The following is a 21499-nucleotide window of genomic DNA, read 5'->3' on the forward strand; positions in this document are numbered from 1 at the left end:
TAATCAATAAAATAGATTTAAAAAAGAAAGCCAGTGCCTTTTCCATAATGGATCTCCTCTTTTTAAAGAAAGGTTATTCTACACACTTTGTACTGCCATATACATTTAAAAATCAGTTTTTCACTCTAAAAAATAAATGACTGTCAGCATTTTGATTGGACTGCAGTGAAGTATAGCTCAATTGGTAGAAACCTGCCACCTTGCCAATGCATGAAATTGATATATATATCCACTTATTTAGGTGTTAATTCCTCTCAGTGGTGTTTTATGGCATTAGGTATGAAAATTGTGAACATTTTTCTGAAATTATATTTATAAGGCTTTTATTCTTTACTATGCTATTGTGATCATCTACTTTTTTAAACTTTAATTTTAATTATTTGTTGCTAGACTATGAAAATAATTTAAACTGTCTGTACTGACTTTATTTTTAAGGAAACTCAACATTCCTCCAAAGCTAGTTAACTATGGGACTATTTCATGATATGCTTATTAAAAACATATGAAATTAATATCCTATATAGCACAATGTATAAAAATTTGCTTTACTTCTATGATAAATTTGCTTCAACAAAAAACTCTACATTAGTGATAGTCTCAAACTCAGAGTCTCTGATAGATTAAAATTATAAACTTTAGATAATATTTCCACTGTATTTTTTAACTGGTTCACAAATCGTACAGGTTACAAGTGTACAACTCAGCAAAACACCATCTGTGCATTGTGCTGTGTGCCCATCGCCCAGAACAAAGTCTCTTTCTGTTCTCATTTATCCCTCCTTCGCCCTCTCCCACTTTCCCTCTGGCTATCACCACACTGTTCTCTGTTTCTATGTGTTTTATAGATGTATGGGTTTTTCTGCCTAATCCCTTCACCTTCTTTCATCTACTCCCAAACCCCTCCCCTCTGACAGCTGTCTGTCTGTTCCATGTGTCCATGCCTCTTTCCTATTTGGTTCATCTAATCCTATTAGATTCCACATATAAGTGAGATCCTATGGTATTTATCTTTCTCCAACTGACTTATTTCACTTAGCATAATAATTTCCAGGTCCATCCACGCTGTCACAAAAGGTAAGATTTTTCTCCCTTATAATGGCTGAGTAGTATTGCATCGTGTAAATGTACTACAGCGGTTTTACCCACTCATCTACTGATGAGCTTGGGCTGTTTCCAGATCTAGACTATTGTAAACAACACTGCTATGAACACAGGAGTGCATATATTCTTTCAAACTAGTATTTCAGATTTCTTCAGATATATTTCCAGAAGTGGGATCGCTGGGTCAAAAGGCAGTTCTATTTCTAATTTTTGAGGAAACTCCATACTATTTTCCACAGTGGCTGCACCGGTCCGCATTCCCACAAACAGTGCACTAGGGTTGCCTTTTCTCCATATTCTCACCTGCACTTGTTTGTTGACTTGTTTATAATAGCCATTCTAATAGGCGTGAGGTAACATCCACCGTGGTTTTCATTTGCATTTCTCTAACAATTAGTGACATTAAGCATTTTTTCATATGTCTATTGGCCATCTGTATGTCCTTTTTGGAGAAGTGTCTATTCAGGTCCTTTGCCCATTTCTTCATTGGGCTGTTTGTCTTCTTGGTGTTGAGTTGTGTAAGTTCTTTACATATTTTGGAAATTACCCACTTATCAGATGTATCATTGGCAAGCATGTTCTCTCATTCAGTAAGTTCCCTTTTCATTTTGTATCTGTGCTTTTAAGTTGCTGCTCACATAAGATTAGGAAGAAATTGAATAAGTGACCTAGTATAAATGCTATAAATATACAAGAGGTTAAATATCAATCTTTTTAAAAGTCATCATAAATTAATAAAGTAGCACTGCTTTTTCAGAGACAGGATGAAAATACGTCAGCTCATCTGGGCTGGCCCCTTGTGTGAGAACAGCCAATTCACCAAGCACTGTGTTCTGCCTCATGCAGGGTTCTCCACCGACTCCCCGCAGGAATTCAGAATTCTCCCGGCCCCTTCACCACCAACATCAATCCATCCACTTTGATCAAATGATAGTCCATCTGACTTTTTATGCACTGTGGCTGATCGGTTTATTTCACTAAAATGGAAATATTCTATGGTAAAAATGTACCAGGAGTAGGCAATTCAAGCCTTAATGATGGAATTAAGGACCTGTTCATCAAAAAAATAAAAAATCATTATCGAGCAGATGGAGAGCCTGGTAAGCACATTGCAATTCCTCTGTTAGCCCTGGAGGAAACCTAAGTGAGGCCTTTTAAACTATGTTGTAAGCAGAAGGGTGTATGAACTCAGGTCTTTATTTTCCACATACAGCACTATTGTGCTGTGAATTTAAAAAATGAGGGCCTTGCACAAGAGGAGACACAGGGCACTTTCACCTCTGGTTCCTTCTAGAATCTGGAGCCTACTCTATCCCGTGAAACTTCCTCGGGATTCATTCTCCTGACAGACCATGCCTGCTCTTCCCCAAAGAGACTTGATACACACGCTCAGTTGTTAGTACTTGTTTTCCAAGTCTCCGGCTCTCTTACCAATGTCTAGCCACATCCCTTTGTCTCTCGACCTTTCCCTAAGTTTAATTAGAAGGCTTTTAAAAAGTTGCATGTCATGGAGCTACAGTCTCCGTCGACACAGATCTAACTAAATATTTCAGAAAAGAGAAACATCTAGGGATAATAACTCTCTCCCCCAAAACAATCTAAGTGACAAAGAAAACTAACTTTAGATTTACTTCTCGTATCACATTGTATTTTGTGGTGCTATTTTTATGAATAAGTGTTTTAGAGTTATAGGATTATAAGGTATACATTTGCTAATGGTGAAGCTCAAGAGAGCTGAAGACAGAGATGACTAGACTGCGTAGTAGTCAGCAGTCTACCCTACCTTAATACTCTGAAATATGTGCAAACTTTTACAATGGTGCTGTGTGAATTTAAGGGTTTTGTTTTGTTTTGCTTCTGGTGCTTTGTTTGGGGGAGGGGCTCTTAAGATGCCTAAAAGATACGGCGTATTTTCCAGGAATGTTCATAGGCAGGTGCTTGCAGCAATAGGTAAAGTGGAGAATTTGCACCTTGAAAAACTCCCTAGGTCATTCTGACGGATCCCAGCGCCACCACCACGACTACCCCACCCTACAAAGAATCCTGGAGACCAAGTTACAGAAGCAACTAAATAAGGCATGAAAAACGCTATTTAGAATGATCTTTATAATACACAATTAGAAGCCCAACTCAAAGCACAGTAAGCTGTACAATGATCCCTGAAAGCAAAGATAATCAAGATAAGCAGATAATTAAGGGAAGAGCTATTAGAGAAACAGTGTTACGGCTCCCTAGCATTCTATGGAATGTATCCCACCAAGCCCATTCTGGCAGTAAGTCGGAGCAAGTATCTAAGAGTGATTCCTCCTGGAACCAAGTGTTTACAGAGATTCTACTTGTTTAAAAAAAAAGCATTTTTTAAATTTTAAACTGACTTGAGACTTAACTCTACTTCTCTACAAAATTCAAACTGTCCTACTACAACTCTACCTACAGCCAATGAAGGCAGGACAGTTCAGGGAACTAGCTGTCTGCATCTCCAGATGACACAGCCAGTGTCAGATCCCCATGTCCTGAGATGGCCACTTCCCAAGAGAGCAAGGAAGGGCCTCAGCCTCCCACATTTAGACGATGCAGAACAAGTCCTGGGAAGTTCTTGGCTTCCTGCTGGCCAGGAGTAGAGACTGAGAAGTGACAGTGATACCAGAAGTGGTCAAGCAATTGTAATATCTTTCTTCTCCTCTTTGGGACCAGGCTACGGGTACACCATTAAAAAGCCTCTTTTCCTTGAGATGACTTTTTTCTAGGGAATGTCTTCAGGATCTGCTTTCTAAGGCCCTTCCCATCCCTGCACATCCATTCTTGCCTCTCCGTAGGAACAGACCACTGGCTTCCACTCCACTTCTTGTTCTTCATGCCTCCGAAAAACCTGATGACCAAGACTGCATCTGGGTTTCCCAGCGTGCAGGCTAGGATTCTATTCATTCGTTGCTCTCTGTTCCACCTCCTATAGATAAAGAAACACCTTCCCAGCCTGCCTGCCCAGCAGAGTCCATCTCCTAATAGCCAAGAAGAAGATTGGATCATACATTAATCTAAAAACGGAAACGTACTAGCTTGATTTCTAGAATAAGTGAAAAGTCTACCAAATAAGTAACATGGCTTTCATTTCAGTATGTGTGTGTGTGTGGTGGCAGGAAAATGAAGACAACTGTACTTGAACAAAGCTTTTTTTTTTTTTTTTAAGGAAGCTCTTATAAAGCCTCAGTGAGCGTGTGAGCATTGTGGTACATTTGAAGTCCAAATCCAGTTGGACTTCAAATGCACCACATAAGCCACTTATTAGCTTATGTACAGGGAGTTATTTAAGTTTCTGGGCCAGGACCCCTCACCAAGACATGGTAGAGCTATTAACACCTATATCACAGGACAATTCTGAAGTTTCAGTGAGAGTGCATATGGAAGTGGCTGGTGCACACAGCTCCCAAAAAGGCATTAGTCTTCTTCCCATTCTCTACAAGTGGCTAACTTTAACAAATGACCTTTCTTTAGCTGCTTTCTTACTCAGTTAGGCATGAGCAGCAGAAGGCAATTAGATCTACAATCAGAGTCAGAAGGGTTACCTCAAGCAAAGAGGAAAGAAGAAATGTTCTAGATACTGACACCAAAGGCATTCAGACTCAGCTGCACAGGTGTGTGGTAGGCAGTTAGACAGACATGAGCAGAGGAAGGACCAGGTACAGAAGGTCATCGGGGCAAAATCTCAAGCTTCCTAGCAATGGGCAAAACTGGTAAAACAAGAACCTCACCCCCCGCAGGGTAACTTTTCCTCCCTAGCATATTGCTGGTCATGCGGGTTAGACCCCTGACCTTTCCTATCACCAGACATGCAGTTCAGACCATCCCTGTCCTTTCCTCCCTTGGCATGTCACTACCCACATGGTAGATGCCAGTAGAGGACAAACGAGGCACCGAAGAGTGGCCACATATGATTCCTATGGGGGCCCCTGCACAACCACTCCCCTAAGCACTAACCCTAGAGATCACATCTAGGCCTCAGTTGTGTTTCAAGCTGCAGGTTCAGAAAAGCAGCAAAACCAGACTAAGTGATGCTCTGGCTGACATCAGGACCAGCTGCATTGACTAATGACCCACTGCCCTGGTACCAACCAATCAGTGCAGACCTCAACCCTGATAGGACACACCTAGAATGCTGATGAAGATGCTATTGAGATCCTCCTCTGGGACCTCCTCTAAAATCTCCACCTTTAAAAGCTTTTGGGACAGAGAACCCGGAGCTTTTCCTGTCGGAAGCAGCACCATACCTTTCCACACCCCTCCACCCCTCCCAAGTGTACATTTACTCTTCTCTCTGCTAAATTCTAAGGGCTCCTTCTTTCACCTCTGTTAACTTGTCTCCTGCACCCATTCCTTCTATCACTCACTTCTTCTATCTCTGGGACTTTCTAAATAAACTTTCTCCTACAGTTTGAGTCTTGACTCTGAATTCTTTCTTAGTTGGAACTCAAGTACCGAGGTTGCTGAAGCAAGTCAAAAAATCATTAGTTGAACCATGGTAAATCAGGGACTATATAAGTTCAAGACACAAATTAATGTTTCTAAACGTCAGTAAAGTATTTTTGCATCATTATGGCATTTCTGGCTTCCAGATTTTGTTAATTCCATGAACCCAAGTCAATCAAATATTGACTTCCACTCTAATTTATTCCAAAACCATCACTTAAAATCTGTAACCTTTCAGAAGAAATGCCCTTCCTGCTATGGATCTTGCACCCTTATGATGAATAAATGAACTTCTACCATGTCATGTGAGTTCTTGTGCAAGAAGCAAATTGACTATGCTTAAATACTAAGTGAAAGATTCTTCATCATTATAGTAATTTAAATTCATGCTTCAGCACAACTATAAACTGTTCATTTTATATTAACAATTTATATTAATAATTAATTAATAATTTTACAATTGTTTATTGTCATGAATGTTGAAAAACATTTTCTCACATTAGAAACTGGAAACTTAATCTACAAACCTCAAATCTACATATGGTAGTATTTTAAAAATTTTTATACCAAGAACAGTATTTAATCACAATAGCTACATTTACAATAAATGTCTAAAAATACTATAAACATGATCTACACTAAATATTTTCTTCATAAAATTCACATTCCTACAAGTTCAAAATACTTGTGAAATTCTAGAAAGTTTGAAGTTACTGCCTAATTTGATTTCTAGACACCACATATTTATATTCAGCTACCTATGGTATCTAAAACTGTTGCCTGATAAGGCAATTAAATTTTCTTTAGAAAAAAATTTTGCAGAAACTTAAATCACAAGGCTTTTTCCAAAATGTGTTCTGTACAGCCCTGGCTGGGTAGTTCAGCTGGTTGGAGCACTGTCCTGATATGCCAAGGTTGCAGGGCCGAGCCCTGCTCGGGGTACCAATGAAGCACCAATGAATGCATAAATGAGGGGAACAACAAACCAATGTCTCTCTCTCTTCCTCCCATCCCTCCTCTCTCTAAAATGAACAAATAATTTTGAAATGCATTATGTACTTTTAAATGCCTAATATTATGAAAAACTAATAAGTTGGCATATTATCAATTTAGGTAAAAAAGCAAGTACCTAACAATAACTATTCACACAAAAATGTGGTAAGGAAGCATGCAGAAACCTGAAATCAAAATTAAATGATTACATCAACACATAAATACATTAAGAAATCAAATTCAGGGCAAGCAAAATGAATTAAAATAATTATTATAGATCCTTTAAGCTGAAAAAAGAGGAGATCAAGGGAACATACACATACACAAACACACACTCCATTTAGTATATTTCTCCTTTATAAAAGATAGCATTGAAAATTTCTAATAGTTGCTTGCTCTTGTGTTAAAATATGTTAGCATACTGATTCTATATGCATAACTTTTCTCAGTTACTAAATTTAAAAATTTGTCAATAGGTTCTTGAGGTTTCTATATATATAATCATAATACTTTCAAATAATGATAGGTTTGTTTCATCTTCCAAATCTTTTAATTTTTTATTTCTCTGCCTTGTCTTACTGTGTTAGTCAGTACATCTACTAAAAGGTTGACCCAAAATACTGATGTGACTATTCCTTTCTTATTCTTTATTTTAAAGTAATGTTCCTAACACATGTCAAGTTGACGTTTGCTTTAAATTTTTAGTATATCAGTTTAATCAAATTAAGAAAATTTACTTTGACCCTCATTATGCTTAGGGTTTATCATGACTGGGTAATGAATTTTACTATGCTTTTCCTTTGGCTATTGTGGTGATATTATTTTTCTTCTTTTGTTTCAATACATTGTATATTACTATAGTAAGCATTTTAATAATAAACTGTCTCTAATAACAAATTGTTCATGAATAATACTGGCCTGCAATTCAGACTTCATTAACTTGTACCTCTATAAATTCAACTTATAACAAATACTCTATGGTTTAACCACTTTCCTGTTAATATTTTGCACACTTTCACACATACAACAGGTGCAGCATAAACAGAAGCCATCAGAGAGGTATAACACTATAAACAAGAAAGGTAAAGATACTACTCAAATCTGTGATCATATTTGCATATATATTTTTATTTTCACACATTAAATATTAGTCAATTAGCAATGAGTTAGTAGAGACCTACTGTGTGCCAGGCACCATACAGAATACTAGAAATAAACCAGTGAAACAGACCAAAACTTGCACACACACAGAGACATACACATACACACAATCCTGCTTCTTAGGGTTCATATTTTAGATGAAGAAGACAGAATAAGCATATTTTACATGAGTGAAAACCACTGTGCACCAGGTCACATTAAATTGCTATGGAGACAAAGTATGAAGTGTTATGGAGATTACTTGAGAAGAGGAAGGGCAGGATCAATACACATTCCATATTGTTACATCTCAAAAGAAACCAGTACGATAAAAGAAACCAAAGCTAAGCATTATGATAAACAATATAAATATATGAAAGCTCTAATACTGTTTTTCTGGAAAGAAGACAATATTGCAAGGCTGATAGATATGGCAGAACAATTCTCAACCTATTTCCTTCCACTGTAACAAAAATAAGGAGTGATCCAAGAACACGTGTAAAGGACCAATGGACAAAGCCAAACGGGGGAAGGACTGAGAGTGGGAAGTGGCGGTAGGTGGAGCAGAGGAAAGTTATGGTGGGAAAATGGATACAACTGTACATGATCACCAATGAACATTTTATTAAAAAAACTTAAAATATGAAAAATAAAAAGCAAAAAATAAATAAATCTCCCCCCCAAAAAATAAAGAATGATGTTCAAGTGTGAACTATCTTTTTTTTTCTATGTCCAAAGAGCATGCAAGAATGAAAATGAGATGAATGGGTATTACTATTATCATGGCTGATTATTTTTATTAAACTAAATTTTTTCCAAACATTGGAACTATTTTTAACAATATGTAATTTACAAGGTATCTCACGAGTGATTAAAAACAACTGTGGTTGACAATATTTCAAGAAGAGTTTGTCTACCTGTGCTTTGAAGGCCCCCAAAATTTTGATATTCTATAACTCCATAGCTAATTAATAAACAAGCACCTAACCTTATCAGGTACCCACAAATATTGAATGTCCTTATCTTACACATTTACTAAGATGGAAAGGTGCAGCCCTGGCTGGCGTAGCTCAGTGAATTGAGCGCGGGCCTGCGAACCACACGATCGTGGTTCATTTCCCAGTCGGGGCACATGCCTGGGTTGCAGGCCAGTTCCCAGCGAAGGACACGTGAAAGGCAACCATACATTGATATTTCTCTCCTTCTCTCCTTCCCTTCCCCTCTAAAGATAAATAAATAAAATCTTTATTTTAAAAAAGATGGAAAGGTGCCCTAAATAATAAATTGTATTAGTCAATTAGGATGTTACAATAAATCACCACGGACTAGTTAGATTAAACCACAAATATTTACTTCTTACAGTTCTGTAGGGTAGGAAGCCCAAGACCAAGATGCAGGCAGATCCGGTGTCCAGGGCGAGCCCACTTCCTGGTTTGCAGATTGCTGTCTTCTAGTATCCTGACATAACAGGTTAAGGACACTCATCCGATTCGTAAGGGCTTCATCTTCATGACCTAATTATCTCTCAAAAGCCTCACCTCCTCATACTATCAGAGTTGGGGTTAGGATTTCAACATATGCATTTTGGGGGAGACATTCATTTAGTCCATAACAAATAAACAAATAATATACTGTTTGGGTCTGTCCAGCATCTGTCCCCCACACTGTTGAGAATAGTACCATAGTTTCCTTTTCAGAAGGCACCCAGTCCTTTCACTCACCCATGCACTATACGTAAGTGCACTGAGTTCCAAAGATGGGCATATTAACTAGTTCTGATTAATAGGCCGAATGTCCACACTGGGCACAGTAATTGAATCAGAAAAGAAAGATGTTTGACAAACAAGCTTTAATTAGAGTGAGGACCAAGACTTTGGTGAAAATATCGGGGTGCAGATCCTCTTACTGCACTGAGTTTACTAAACTAATAGAACGTAGACATGGAACAGGGGAAGGTTATGTTTAATACTATTTAGAAAAGTGCATGAGAATAAAGAAACAAGTTAATAACTATGCATGGTGTGAGGTGGGCAATTGAAATATGGGGTGGGGGACAATTCTGTAATGTATATGATTGTCTAACAACTATACTGAACACCTGGAACTAATACAAAATAATGCTAAATGTAAACTGTAATTGAAAAATAAAATTAAAAAGAAATAAAATGTTAGAGAAAAAAATAAACAGGCTCTTGGGTATAGGTAGGGTGGAGAAGAGACAGACTAGGGAGAGAAAAAGGCAATTACCCTCTGAGCATATGGGTTCAGCAAAGGCTAATGCCATGGGTTTTCAATTATATTGTTAAATCAGTTTGTGTTGTGTTTCTGACATTTGTAATTAAAAATTTCTGACTGGTAAACCGAGTAGTTCATCAAATTAATTCCACTGGCTTAAAAAGTCATTCTGCCTTGATCTTCCTCCAGTAAATTTAGTTGAAACTGACAAAAATGCTGTATTTTTATTTATTGATTTTAGAGAGAAAGAAGAAGAGGGAGAGAGAGAAACATTAATCTGTTTTCCACATATTGATGCATTCACTGGTTGATTCTTATTGGTACCATGACCAGGGATCAAACCTGCACCCTTGGTGTAGCAGGACGATGCCCAGACCAACTGAGCTACCCAGCCAAGGCCAAAAGCACTGCATTTCCTAAAGTTCTGAAATAATCATAAAATTTTCTTCAGAAAGTATCATACTAAAATCTGTATCCTAACATAAAGCTACATAAATATATACATACATTTATTAACAGTTAATATGTTGAGAAACAAAAAAATTCTATTTTCAAAATATTAAGGTAAGTAGTTGAAAATTTTTAAATGAATTAAAACTGACAGGTCTGTGTTATATAACAAACAATGGCGAGTGTATGTTTTTTTCAATTCTCACTAAAAATTATAAATATATTTACCTAACTTACAAATTTGCAATTTTCAAACAATACATAGTCTACATTTTCTTTTTAAAAAATAAAATTTTTAATGAATTGGTATTTTGGCTAAAACCTTTTATGTCTCCCATCTAAACTATCATAAGCATTAAAAATGCATGGAATTCAATATTCAAAAATTATAAATCAATTGAAACTCTGACTGGGAAGGCTAGCAATTAGCAGTAATTTAGTCATGATATGTAAGACAAACTGGATACTTGAAACAATTACACAATTTAAAAATTTCCATTTAAGTTTAGCATTTAAAGTTAAATTAAAGGTCACAAAGAGAAAAATTTCCTTCTTTCATAAACATTGTTAAAGTCGGAGAATTTATCAGAATAGACACAAATTTAGTAATTTCTGTATCTTTCCTAAGATTTTTTTTCAATCATAACTTGGTAAACTGTTTGGGTTTTACTATTTTTCTTTATCACACATTTTAGTTAGTCAGAAAATTCACTTCTCACCAAAGCCTAGACGAGATAGCACTTGGCTACTCCGTCTTCGAACGTGTGCTTTCTTATTAAATAAGCTCCCAGAGATGCATCAGCTGAAAAGATCTGTAATCTTAAGGTGGGGCTTCCACAGAGCAAGCCACACTGGCAGCAAAAGGCAAAATAAGTATTTCCCATTACTTATTTTCATGAATTTACCCCAAGGGTCACATTTGGTAACCTCTGGGATACACATATCTGTGGAAACAAAATCCAAAACACGAAAGTTATTCATTTTAAATGCCCAACTAATCTGATATAGTCCCTTCAGTTAAAATTCTCTCTTTGAGGGCAAGGGTCAAATCAGAGTCATCAGCTGACTTCTTCCTGATGTCCGGCAAAGGGCCTTTCTTGCACATACTTAACAATCAAACAAACAAACAAACAAAAAACTCTTGTTTCTTTCCAAGACCTTAAAACAATTAGTGAAACTTGAAGAAAGGTAAAGAGCATTCACTTGTGATTTATTTGAGAAATATATTTGAGTAGTAAAACCATGTTTTGAAGATGTTGCTAGCAAAGCTTTGTGTTGTTTTAGTTTATGGGGAAAAAATGGAAACCACAAAACAGAAGGCACAACTTTAGAAAATATGAATGAGGTTTTCTGAAACCATATTGGCTGGTTCATGTATTAAAAATTACTAAGCTCCTCCCCAGTTGTGTTTATGTAGTTCTTCAGCTGGTGGTTTTTAGGATAAATGCAATGTCTTCATTATTAAATTTGCCATTAAGGTTCAGAGAGATTGGTCATTGCATGCTTCAGTCATTGCTCTATGATCAGCACGTTTTGGGAAACTTATGTAACATCCTCATCAAAAAATTAGATAATACCTATTCTCTCCATAGGCCAGAACTGAGAATTCAGAAACTAAATTTTTAGTAACTTCATATCTAGGTTTTTAGCTTGTTTCTTTGCATGAGGATCAGAAAGACAATTTGTGAGAATGCTGGGCTTTTAAAAAATTATTAATATTTTTTATTACTGACATAACACAGATGCTCCCCCTTTCCCCCAATCACCCCCTCCACCCAGCCTCCCACCCCAGCAGCCTTCACCACATTGTTGTCTAGGTGCACGGGCTATGCATATATGCATATATGTCCTTTGGCTAATCTCCTCCAATCTTAAATTAAAAAGAGAAAGAGAGACCACCCTCCTTGAATAGCCTAAATCCTTTAATTGCATCAAGGCATCTTAAATAATGAAGCCAGAAATTTAATAATGGGATCAGAGGATTATGATGGTGAAGAATATCACATAATTATGTTAAACTCTGGTATACATATGTAGCAAAACTTATTATTCCTATTAAAAATTCAAACTGAATAGATTGAATCAGACTCAAAGACATCTACCTAGTAAATAAGCAAGAAATGCCCTGACTTTTCATTAGAAAGGAATTAGAAATATAGAGTATAATGCAGATGCATTAGAATGCCAATAAGTGCATACATTTGTACACCAAACATTTTTTATACGTAGCTTGGTATTTAGTAGTCTGAACCTTGTCACAGCAGCCTATCTTCAAAATGATCTTTCATTTATCTTACTTTATAGTGGGAACAGAGCAGAAGGCTGCCTCAAGCCTACAAACTGAATGTAGAGACACACCAGTAAGTGGCATATAGATTAGTTTAATGGTCCTTATTTTAATACATTTCAACACCCTAATTTTAGCTTGAAAGCCTATAAGCAAAAATTAAACATCCTGTCTTTGAGTACTTCCACCAAAAAAATCTTTGTGGCAAACAAAAGAAAAATGTGAAGCATGTCCTATAGTAAACAATTTCTGGTGTTCTTAAAACCCTTTTAAAAAATCTGTCCATGAAGCAGATCTGTGGCCTAGTTATGAAATTTATTATAGTCTAGAAGAATTTAGCTCATAAATATAGATTGAGAGTCATATTTTTTAATAGACTAAAAGCAAAAAAAGATTAAGATATCTAAGTTTAGCTGGAAAAAGTGGTAAGTTCTCTGTGGTACTCTTTAAACACTGTTTCCTTATATTCTTGTATATTCCTGATACAAGATTTCAGCATAACTTAGTAATTAAAAATATACCAAATATAAACAATGACCAAAACTTAGTAACAATAATCATTAATAGTGTCTTTATGAAACATGTTTTTCTCTGCCCATTAAAATCCAGATTCTGAAAGCGTCACTGTAGATATATTTATAATGAAACCAACTCATTTCCTAATGACGTTAGTATATAATTGCCATTATGCATGCAGTAAGAGGAAGTTGAAGTTAATTAAAATATATTTCTTTACCAACTGTCAAAAGTGAGTAATGAGATAAATTGAAAACTAATAAACCTCACCATTTCCCAAACATAAATCTATATGCCAAACATTACTCATAATCTCTCTGATTCTCAGTGGAGAAGGTCTCTCTATATTTTCATTGTGATGATAATTAGGAACACTGATGGGATTTTCAGAGACAATAAACACATGTTCTAATTTTACAAACTATTATCTTTTCTAAATATTGATTGATTCGGGCAAAAAATAAGGAATTTACAAACAACCAACTCTCAATCCTGGAAAACGGTCCTTAGTCTATGATTTTGGAAATGTTACCCTCAATCTAAATTACATAGAATAGGTAAGAGTCAATAAGCAATGGATATTTCAAAGTATTTAGAGTTATTGCCACTGACATAGGATGTCAAATCTTAAAATAATTATTTTGGCTTCACATTTCTCCTGTCTAGTTTCACTTCTCACCCGACTTGAGGTTTTCAAGTCTCTAGCATGCACATCATGTTCTCTAGTTGATTCAGTTAAACACTGAAATTTTAGAGTTCTTTGTACAGCTGCTTCTGAAGTTTAGATAATTAGTGTCCATAAAATGAAAATAAACAGTAAAGGTATCTCCCTCCCTATAATGTTATTTAAGGAAAGTCTGCATAAAATTGCTGTGAGCGGGATATATACAACACGTTTTATTTCAAAGGGCTGAAATGATACCATATACATTAGAAAACGCTCCATTTTTCCAAGGACTAATTATTCAGTTTGTTCTTTCAACCTATTTGTCATGCCTATTTTTTCTATTTTATTAGTCAGAAATCTCAGAAAGTAAATTAAATCTTATTGCAAACTTTTCAATGACATTAATAATACAGCAGGAATTTTACTGGGGAAGAGTTTATAGGAAATCTGATGATTCCCAGTTAATTTCTCAGTATTTTCTACATGTCCACATGCGTATCTTCCCTGAAGATGACCAACAAGATTCCAATGATTAGAATCGTTAGCCTCCTTTTATCCCTCTTGACTTACTACCGTGACTCTGTTTCCTGGAAACTCTTTTCCAAGTTTCTGAGACAAAACATTTCTGGATTACATGCTCTTAAGGCAAAGGGTCACAACTTTCTCAAACGCAACACCACCACTTCATAGCAATTATTTTGTAATACCAGCTTCACTAACCTGAACTGATATAATATAACCCATGTATAAATATATTCCCCCAAAGCATTTGATATGTATCTAACCTGAATCAAGCTCTTTTACAACTGTACAGGTAATGTAAAAATCAGTTTTCGCGTCTTTGGCTCTCCACCTCCTTGATAAACCTGCTCCAGCTGTTATGACTCCAGTAATATGTCAAGAGAAAAAATATACATGTGTATGTGTAAGCATATGCACATATATATATATATACATACACACACGTACATATATGTGTGTGAGTATACGGCATCTGTGTGTATTTTTTACCTTTAAACATTTCTAGCCCTATTTCTGTTACAAACCCTTTAATCTGCATGCCGTGGGTACAAACAGATATAATTCTCAGCCTACATATTAGCACTCTGGTACTGCTATGGTAGGCGGCATCCAATATGGCTCTCAATGATCGCCACCTCTTGGGATCCATGTCTTGTCAACCACCTCCCTTAGGTGTGGGTGGGACCTAGTAATTTGCTTCAGATGAACAGGATAGGTGACATCCCAACAGTGAAGGTGTTGGAATGTCACTTGCTGATTTTTGACGAAGACTGTGACCTAGATCCATGTTAGTTCCCTTCCCTCTCTTGCTAGCATTGATGTTTTGAGATGCATTATGGCCAGGCCCCCTCGGCAAGGAATAGAGGCGGGTCTCCATCCACGAGCATGCAAAGAACGGAGGCCCCAGAGGAACCGAGTCCTCCCAATCCATCTAAGTGAGCTAAGGAAGCACATCATTCCCAGGGAGCCCTGCGATGACTACAGCCTTGAGAGAGCCAGAGAGACCACAGACTGGGAGATAACAAATGTCGTTTTAAGCCTCTAAGTTTGGGGGTAATTTGTTACACAATAATAGCTAACTAATACATTGTTCAAAGGAATTCGTTCATTAAGAAGTTTCCAAGGCCATTGTAATTCACAGAGTTGAACTTTTTATTAAAAAAATTAAGGGGTGATCTGTAGCAGAGGTTTGCATCTAACACTCCATTTGGCTAAGATGTGTCTGAGTATAACAGCTTACTGCCACTCTCTCTAATGAGTCTTCCAAGTAAGCTAACCAAACCCACAAAAACAGACTTCTTTTCCAAATTTACTCAATTTGAAGAGACACTGCATTTTATGACCTTCATATTTTCTCAAAGAATGACTAAGTCTAAACAATAAAAGGCAAAACAATATGGAAAGTAAAAAAATATTTAGTCTCATAAACATAACCACATCAAAAAAGCCTGATTACTCTGAACAGGGCATTACAGCTCTCTGTAAACAGATTCGGGGCTGCGTGTTCGGTGTGCACCCCACATGACTCGCAGCAATGGAAAGTACTGTGTGTTTAGCAAATAATTCCCAGTTAGGTTCCAAGTAATTGCTCATTGTAGGAAGGAGAGTTTCAAGTCTAGCTTCCTCTGAGATTGTCATTAAAAAAATTACATATACACACATACACACACACACACACACACACATACACACACATACATGCTCTGCTACTTGACAACATCTGCCTAAAGGTTCTTCAAATGACCACACATACTTGAAGGATAACTCAAGTCTAAGAAGACACAAAGCAAATGCAGTGCATTTGAGAGGGAAATAATTGATGGCAGTTGTATCTTATAAATACAGGCCTTTGGGCACAAAGATATCCTACAGCAGTGGGCCCTATTCATATATTTCTTAATGTCTCATTGTGAACTTCCCTGAGGTAATTACAAAGACATTCAGAATCCAGAAGGCTTCTTGAGTGTTCCTTGCAGTACACAGAAAAGCTTTGAAACCCAGATAATAGGGAAGGACAATCGTATTTAACTAATCAAAAAAGACAGATCCTGTTTATACTTTCTGACAGATGAATTCGCACAGCTTTATCTAATCTAACACTGTTGCCAAAAAGCTTCACTTCATTGTTCCATGTCCTATCCTGGAGTTATACAGAAGGATTTTCATAAATATTTTATATATTTTTTTAAAATTACAGAACTACTTTGGCAGTGTTCTTCCTTCTTTGTGTGTTTTCTGGTACTACAGTGATAGAAACAGAAAACAGAGTGCATTCAGGAGCAGGAAGAGGGTAATGAGCCCCTCTGTGTTATCCCCTCATCTCTTCAGGACTCGCTTTTTGTAGCTCTGCTGGTTAGTGCAGGAGCATCTTCTTCCCACTTTTGGACGTTTAGGAGAGAGCTGGCTCAGCAGGTCCAACTTGGCTCAAAGCAACAAAGGTCAGAGACCGAGCAGTAGGCAGCAGAGACTCTGCCTTTCCAACCAGGCCACCTTTTGAATCAGGAAGCCTTCGTGGGTACAAGAGTCACTCACATATTCACTGTACTCCATTTTATAAATGTGGCAGGGGTGTCCAAACTTTTGGTGTCTCTGGGCCACACTGGTAGAAGAAGAACTGTCTTGGGCCACACATTAAATACACAAACACTAATGAAAACTGACAAGCAGAAAAAGGTGTTTAGTGGATTTACAATTTTGTGTTGGGCCGCATTCATAGCCATTCTGGACCGCATGTGGCCTGTGGGCAATGGGTTGGACACCCCTGGAACATACTGGGGTGGGAAAATGAATAGTTTTACTGTAGATGTGAACTCTACAAGGGTTAGCAAATAAAAACACAAGATGCTCAGTTATATTCCAATTTCAGAGTAACAACAAAGGATTTTTAGTGCAAGTGTGTTCCATGTAATATTTGGGATACGCTTATGCTAAAAAATTATTGCTTACCTGAAATTCAAATTTAACTGGGAATGCTATATTTCATGTGGCAACCAAACTCTCCCCTGCTATGTCACCTACAGTGCATCGTGGCTGTTTTTTGCTTAACCTAAGTCATAGACAGCTGCAGGGATTGTGCGGGCTCTACCATTTCTCAGCTGTTGAGATTTCCCTCGATGAACTGTAAAGTCTGCAGAGTGCAGCATTCGTGTGCGTCTGTGATCCTTGCATGGCACAAAAGAAGGAACTGATTTACTTTTCCCACCATAATCATCTAGAGTACAACCAAAGGCAATCGAATGGAGAGAAAATATTCCTGAACTCTGCCAGTTACCAGTCCTTGGGCAAGTTGATGTATCTCTTGAGGCTCTGGTTGTTCTGACTCCAATAACCCCACAGCACTACTGTTGTATGATTCCACAATCCGAAGCAAACTCAACTTTGCCTTGTTCTCAATGACTAACTGGGGGCCACGTTTCATATTTTGGAAGCAGAGGAAACAACCTCAAAATTTAAAGAAAACTGAGGGATTGTCTAAAAGATGATCCTTGCATTTAATTAAAATCCATTTGTTTCACAAGAAATGTTTCCTTCAGTCTAAAAAGGCACCTTAGATATTTCAGCAATAATAGCTGTTATTCGTCAACCATAACATTACATACCTGTCATTTCCTGGACAGTCAGTACCAAATAACTTTCATTCCAAATCATTACAAAAGCAGTCAACTATTTCATTTCTTTGACTCTTGTGTGGTATTGCTGAAAGACTATAAAGCATTCTGTAAATTCCATGAAAGGTATCTATGTACAAAGGGCAAATCCTCTAAAGATTCTCCAAATATTTTGATTTATAACATTTCCCTGTACAAAGAATCTATAATGCTAATTCATTTTACCTTCAACTTAACTAACCTGCTGCTATTAAAAGACAATGACAATGTTTTCTCTAATTAAATTAAATGGCATGGCCCCTTGTAATCTGAATGCCAAGCACTGCTTTCAAGTGATTAAAAACTTGTTTACCGACATCTTCAACACAACACAAAAGAAATAAGTGATACCACGGGCTGTCAGTTAAATACAAAAGTCCAGTTAAATTTGGGTTTCAAATTTCAACTTTCAAATTCGGAACACATTTAAAATTATCTATTATCTGAAATTCAAATTTAACTGAGCATTCTGTATTATTGTTTGCATACCTGGCAATTCTATGTGGGCTATCTAGCATGAGATATCTGCCAATTTTCATCTTTTTTTCCCTAATCAAAACACTTGTTTTCATTAAAAGATATTATAGTTACTTATTTTTAAAAAGAGGGAAAGGGAGGGAGAAAGACAGGGAAACTTCAACGTGCAACGGAAACAATGATTGGTTGCCTCCTGCATGCCCCCAACCCAGGCATGCGCCCCAACCAATAATTAAACCAGCAACCTTTTAGTTTTCAGCACAAGGCCCAACCCACTGAACCACATTGTTCAGGGCTTGTTTTGATTTTCATTTTCCCCCTCAAGTCAACATGTTATATCTACTATAGAACATGAATAGATGAGTAGTTTTCTAGCCTACATTTTCCTGTTAATATGTCTTTGCTTTTAACAAAGTCAGGTTGCCACTATTAAAACTGCAGTCTATAGAACACACAATCCAAAGAGACCAGCATTTTACCTACCTGTGGGTAATATATGAGAAGACCACACAGCAAAATATTTCTTTTTTTCACTTCCTTTGCTAGTTCTCTAATCTGCATTAGGTTTTCCATCTTCTGATCCACAGGTACTGATTTATAATCAAGAAAATGCACCTGCAAAGTAATATAAAAGTTAACCATTAGGATACCATTCCTTAACTTTTCTTTGAAAGTGTAACATTAAGCCCTGGCTGGTGTAGCTCAGTGGATTGAGCCCGGGCCTGCGAACCACACCATCGTGGTTCGATTCCCAGTCAGGGCACATACCTGGGTTGCAGGCCAGTGCCCCGCAGGGGATGCATGAGGGGCAACCGTACATTGATGTTTCTATCCCTCTCTCCTTCCCTTCCCCTCTAAGATAAATAAATAAAATCTTTTTTTTTTAAAGAAAGTGTAACATTAAAGAATTTACCATTATAATATTGCAATTCTTTTTATCAACTTGTGTTAATGTCTAGTCAATCATTCTAAGCCATAAATATTTAATATGATTAATGAATCATTCTTTATAAATACAGATGCATGGAGAATACAATGCTGAAAAACATAAAGTACTAATATTCCATTTCAACCTGTAATGGAGTCAGACATGTTAAAAATATGATCTCACCAGTTCATTCAACTTAAATCATAATTTGTAATTTGAAACTAGGCAAGAAGTAAATATATGTGTTAAATTTATGATATCAATAAAATTCAAGCGTGCTTAACTAAGTACATAAAACTTCTAGACAAATCTATTTTAAAATAATTAACAGTTTATTACAAATAATAATCTATTCCTTAAATTAAATCTAGAAGAATTTTATACAGTTATTTTTAGCAGTGTCAAAATAATGTTTTTCTTGAAATTATTCAAACAACTATTTTTAAACATTATTTTTCAGTTTAAAATTTTAAAGACCCAGGGTGATCTTTCCTCATAACTGTGGTTTTACAGTATCTTTTTTCCTTTATGGAACATAAAAGTGATGCAACCTCTAAATAAACAATTTAAAATACAAATGCACACATAGACTGAACATTCAGAAATATGTATATTCTTTCACAAACTTAAGAACCTCAAGAGTTGTAATTTGTTCAATTGTAGGTGTTCATTAACTAGAATTGCAAAATACATTGCATCTGGACACTCTTCTACTAATCCCGTCCCTTCCCCTCTACTACTTTATATGAACATATACTCTATTGGAAAACAACAAGAAAACCTCTTATATTTTTTCTGTAATGGGAGAGAATAATTTTTTGACACATCACATTGCATTTTGCTTTTCAGGAAAAAATACTTACATAACATCCACTATTAGAGAGAATAATATGATAATATGTAATGTATATTAATCATTTCTTGGAACTCTTCATTAAATATACGTGATTAAAGACATACACATATAGCTGCTTTCCCCTGAAATATAAGGTGAAAGAAAGACTTTTTCCCTTAAAAATGCTCAATCCAAAAAGAAACCAAAAGAACAGACAAACAAGAAAAGCAAGAAAAAATAAAGGAAAAGTTTTTAGGTTTCTGATCTATTGAATGGCTGAAAAAAAGACCATGTGACCCTAGGATCTTGAGCTCCCATCTTCTAGCTCTGTTTCCCTGAAAACTTGCAATGGTGAAATTTCAGCCTTTTGTTTAACCAGGTAGCATTGCTATGATAAAAGTAACTCCCGACTGTTGAACCACAGCCAGAATGGAATCATTGTAAGTGAGCTATAAATACTAGAATTTCCTTTAGCATAATTTAACTTGTAACCAAGCATTCCCGTGGTTGGTACCTGGAAGCTGATGAATATTAGCTGATGCAAAAGATGTTCATTCCTATCTGTAGCTTAAGCCTTTTAAAAGGATGGCTCATACGCCACTTTCTGTGGCCCTCTTCCCTCACCCTTGAGAAGCCAAGGTGAAGGAAGAAGTTGCAATGAAACAAAATAAAACAGCCCGTGTACTAATGTGACTTGATGAAATTAAGACCTAAAACTGAAGAAACCTATCTGTGCTCTTTCTTTTCCATCCTATAGTCTTCGACAAAGTTAGGCAAACCAGCACCACAAAGGCCTCTTCCAGTCTTTTGAATTTAAAATATCTAGGTGATATTTTGGAGATTAAACCTTTGTCTGAGGTATCATTGGCAAATATGTTTTCCCATACAGTTGGTTGTCTTTTTATTTTAATGCTGTTTTCTTTAGCTGCGCAGAAGCTTTTTATTTTGATGAGATCCCATTTGTTTATTCTTTCCTTTATAGTCCTTGCTCTAGGGGACATATCAGTAAAAATGTTGCTGCGTGAAATATCTGAGATTTTCCTGCCAATGTTCTCCTCTAGGACTTTAATGGTGTCATGGCTTATATTTAAGTCTTTTATCCACCTTGAATTTATTTTGGTGTATGATGTAAGTTGGTGCTCGAGTTTCATTTTTTTGCATGTAGCTGTCCAGTTCTCCCAACACCATTTGTTGAAGAGGCTATCTTTACCCCATTTTATGATACTGCCCCCTTTGT

At 36.5% G+C, this 21499-nt stretch overlaps 1 protein-coding gene across 1 annotated transcript in view; it reads right to left on the minus strand.

Moving 5' to 3' along the window:
* The window catches only part of CRPPA (CDP-L-ribitol pyrophosphorylase A), a 198352-nt gene that overhangs the window by 62599 nt on the left and 114254 nt on the right, over positions 1-21499 (minus strand). The window contains exon 9 of the mRNA XM_037056259.1: positions 18983-19114. Within this exon, the coding sequence (XP_036912154.1) occupies positions 18983-19114 (132 nt within the window). The remainder of the gene's footprint in view (positions 1-18982; positions 19115-21499) is intronic.

This window comes from Sturnira hondurensis, unplaced genomic scaffold, assembly GCF_014824575.4.
Source record: "Sturnira hondurensis isolate 20B ecotype Veracruz unplaced genomic scaffold, ASM1482457v3 Scaffold0008897, whole genome shotgun sequence".
NCBI lineage: Eukaryota > Metazoa > Chordata > Mammalia > Chiroptera > Phyllostomidae > Sturnira > Sturnira hondurensis.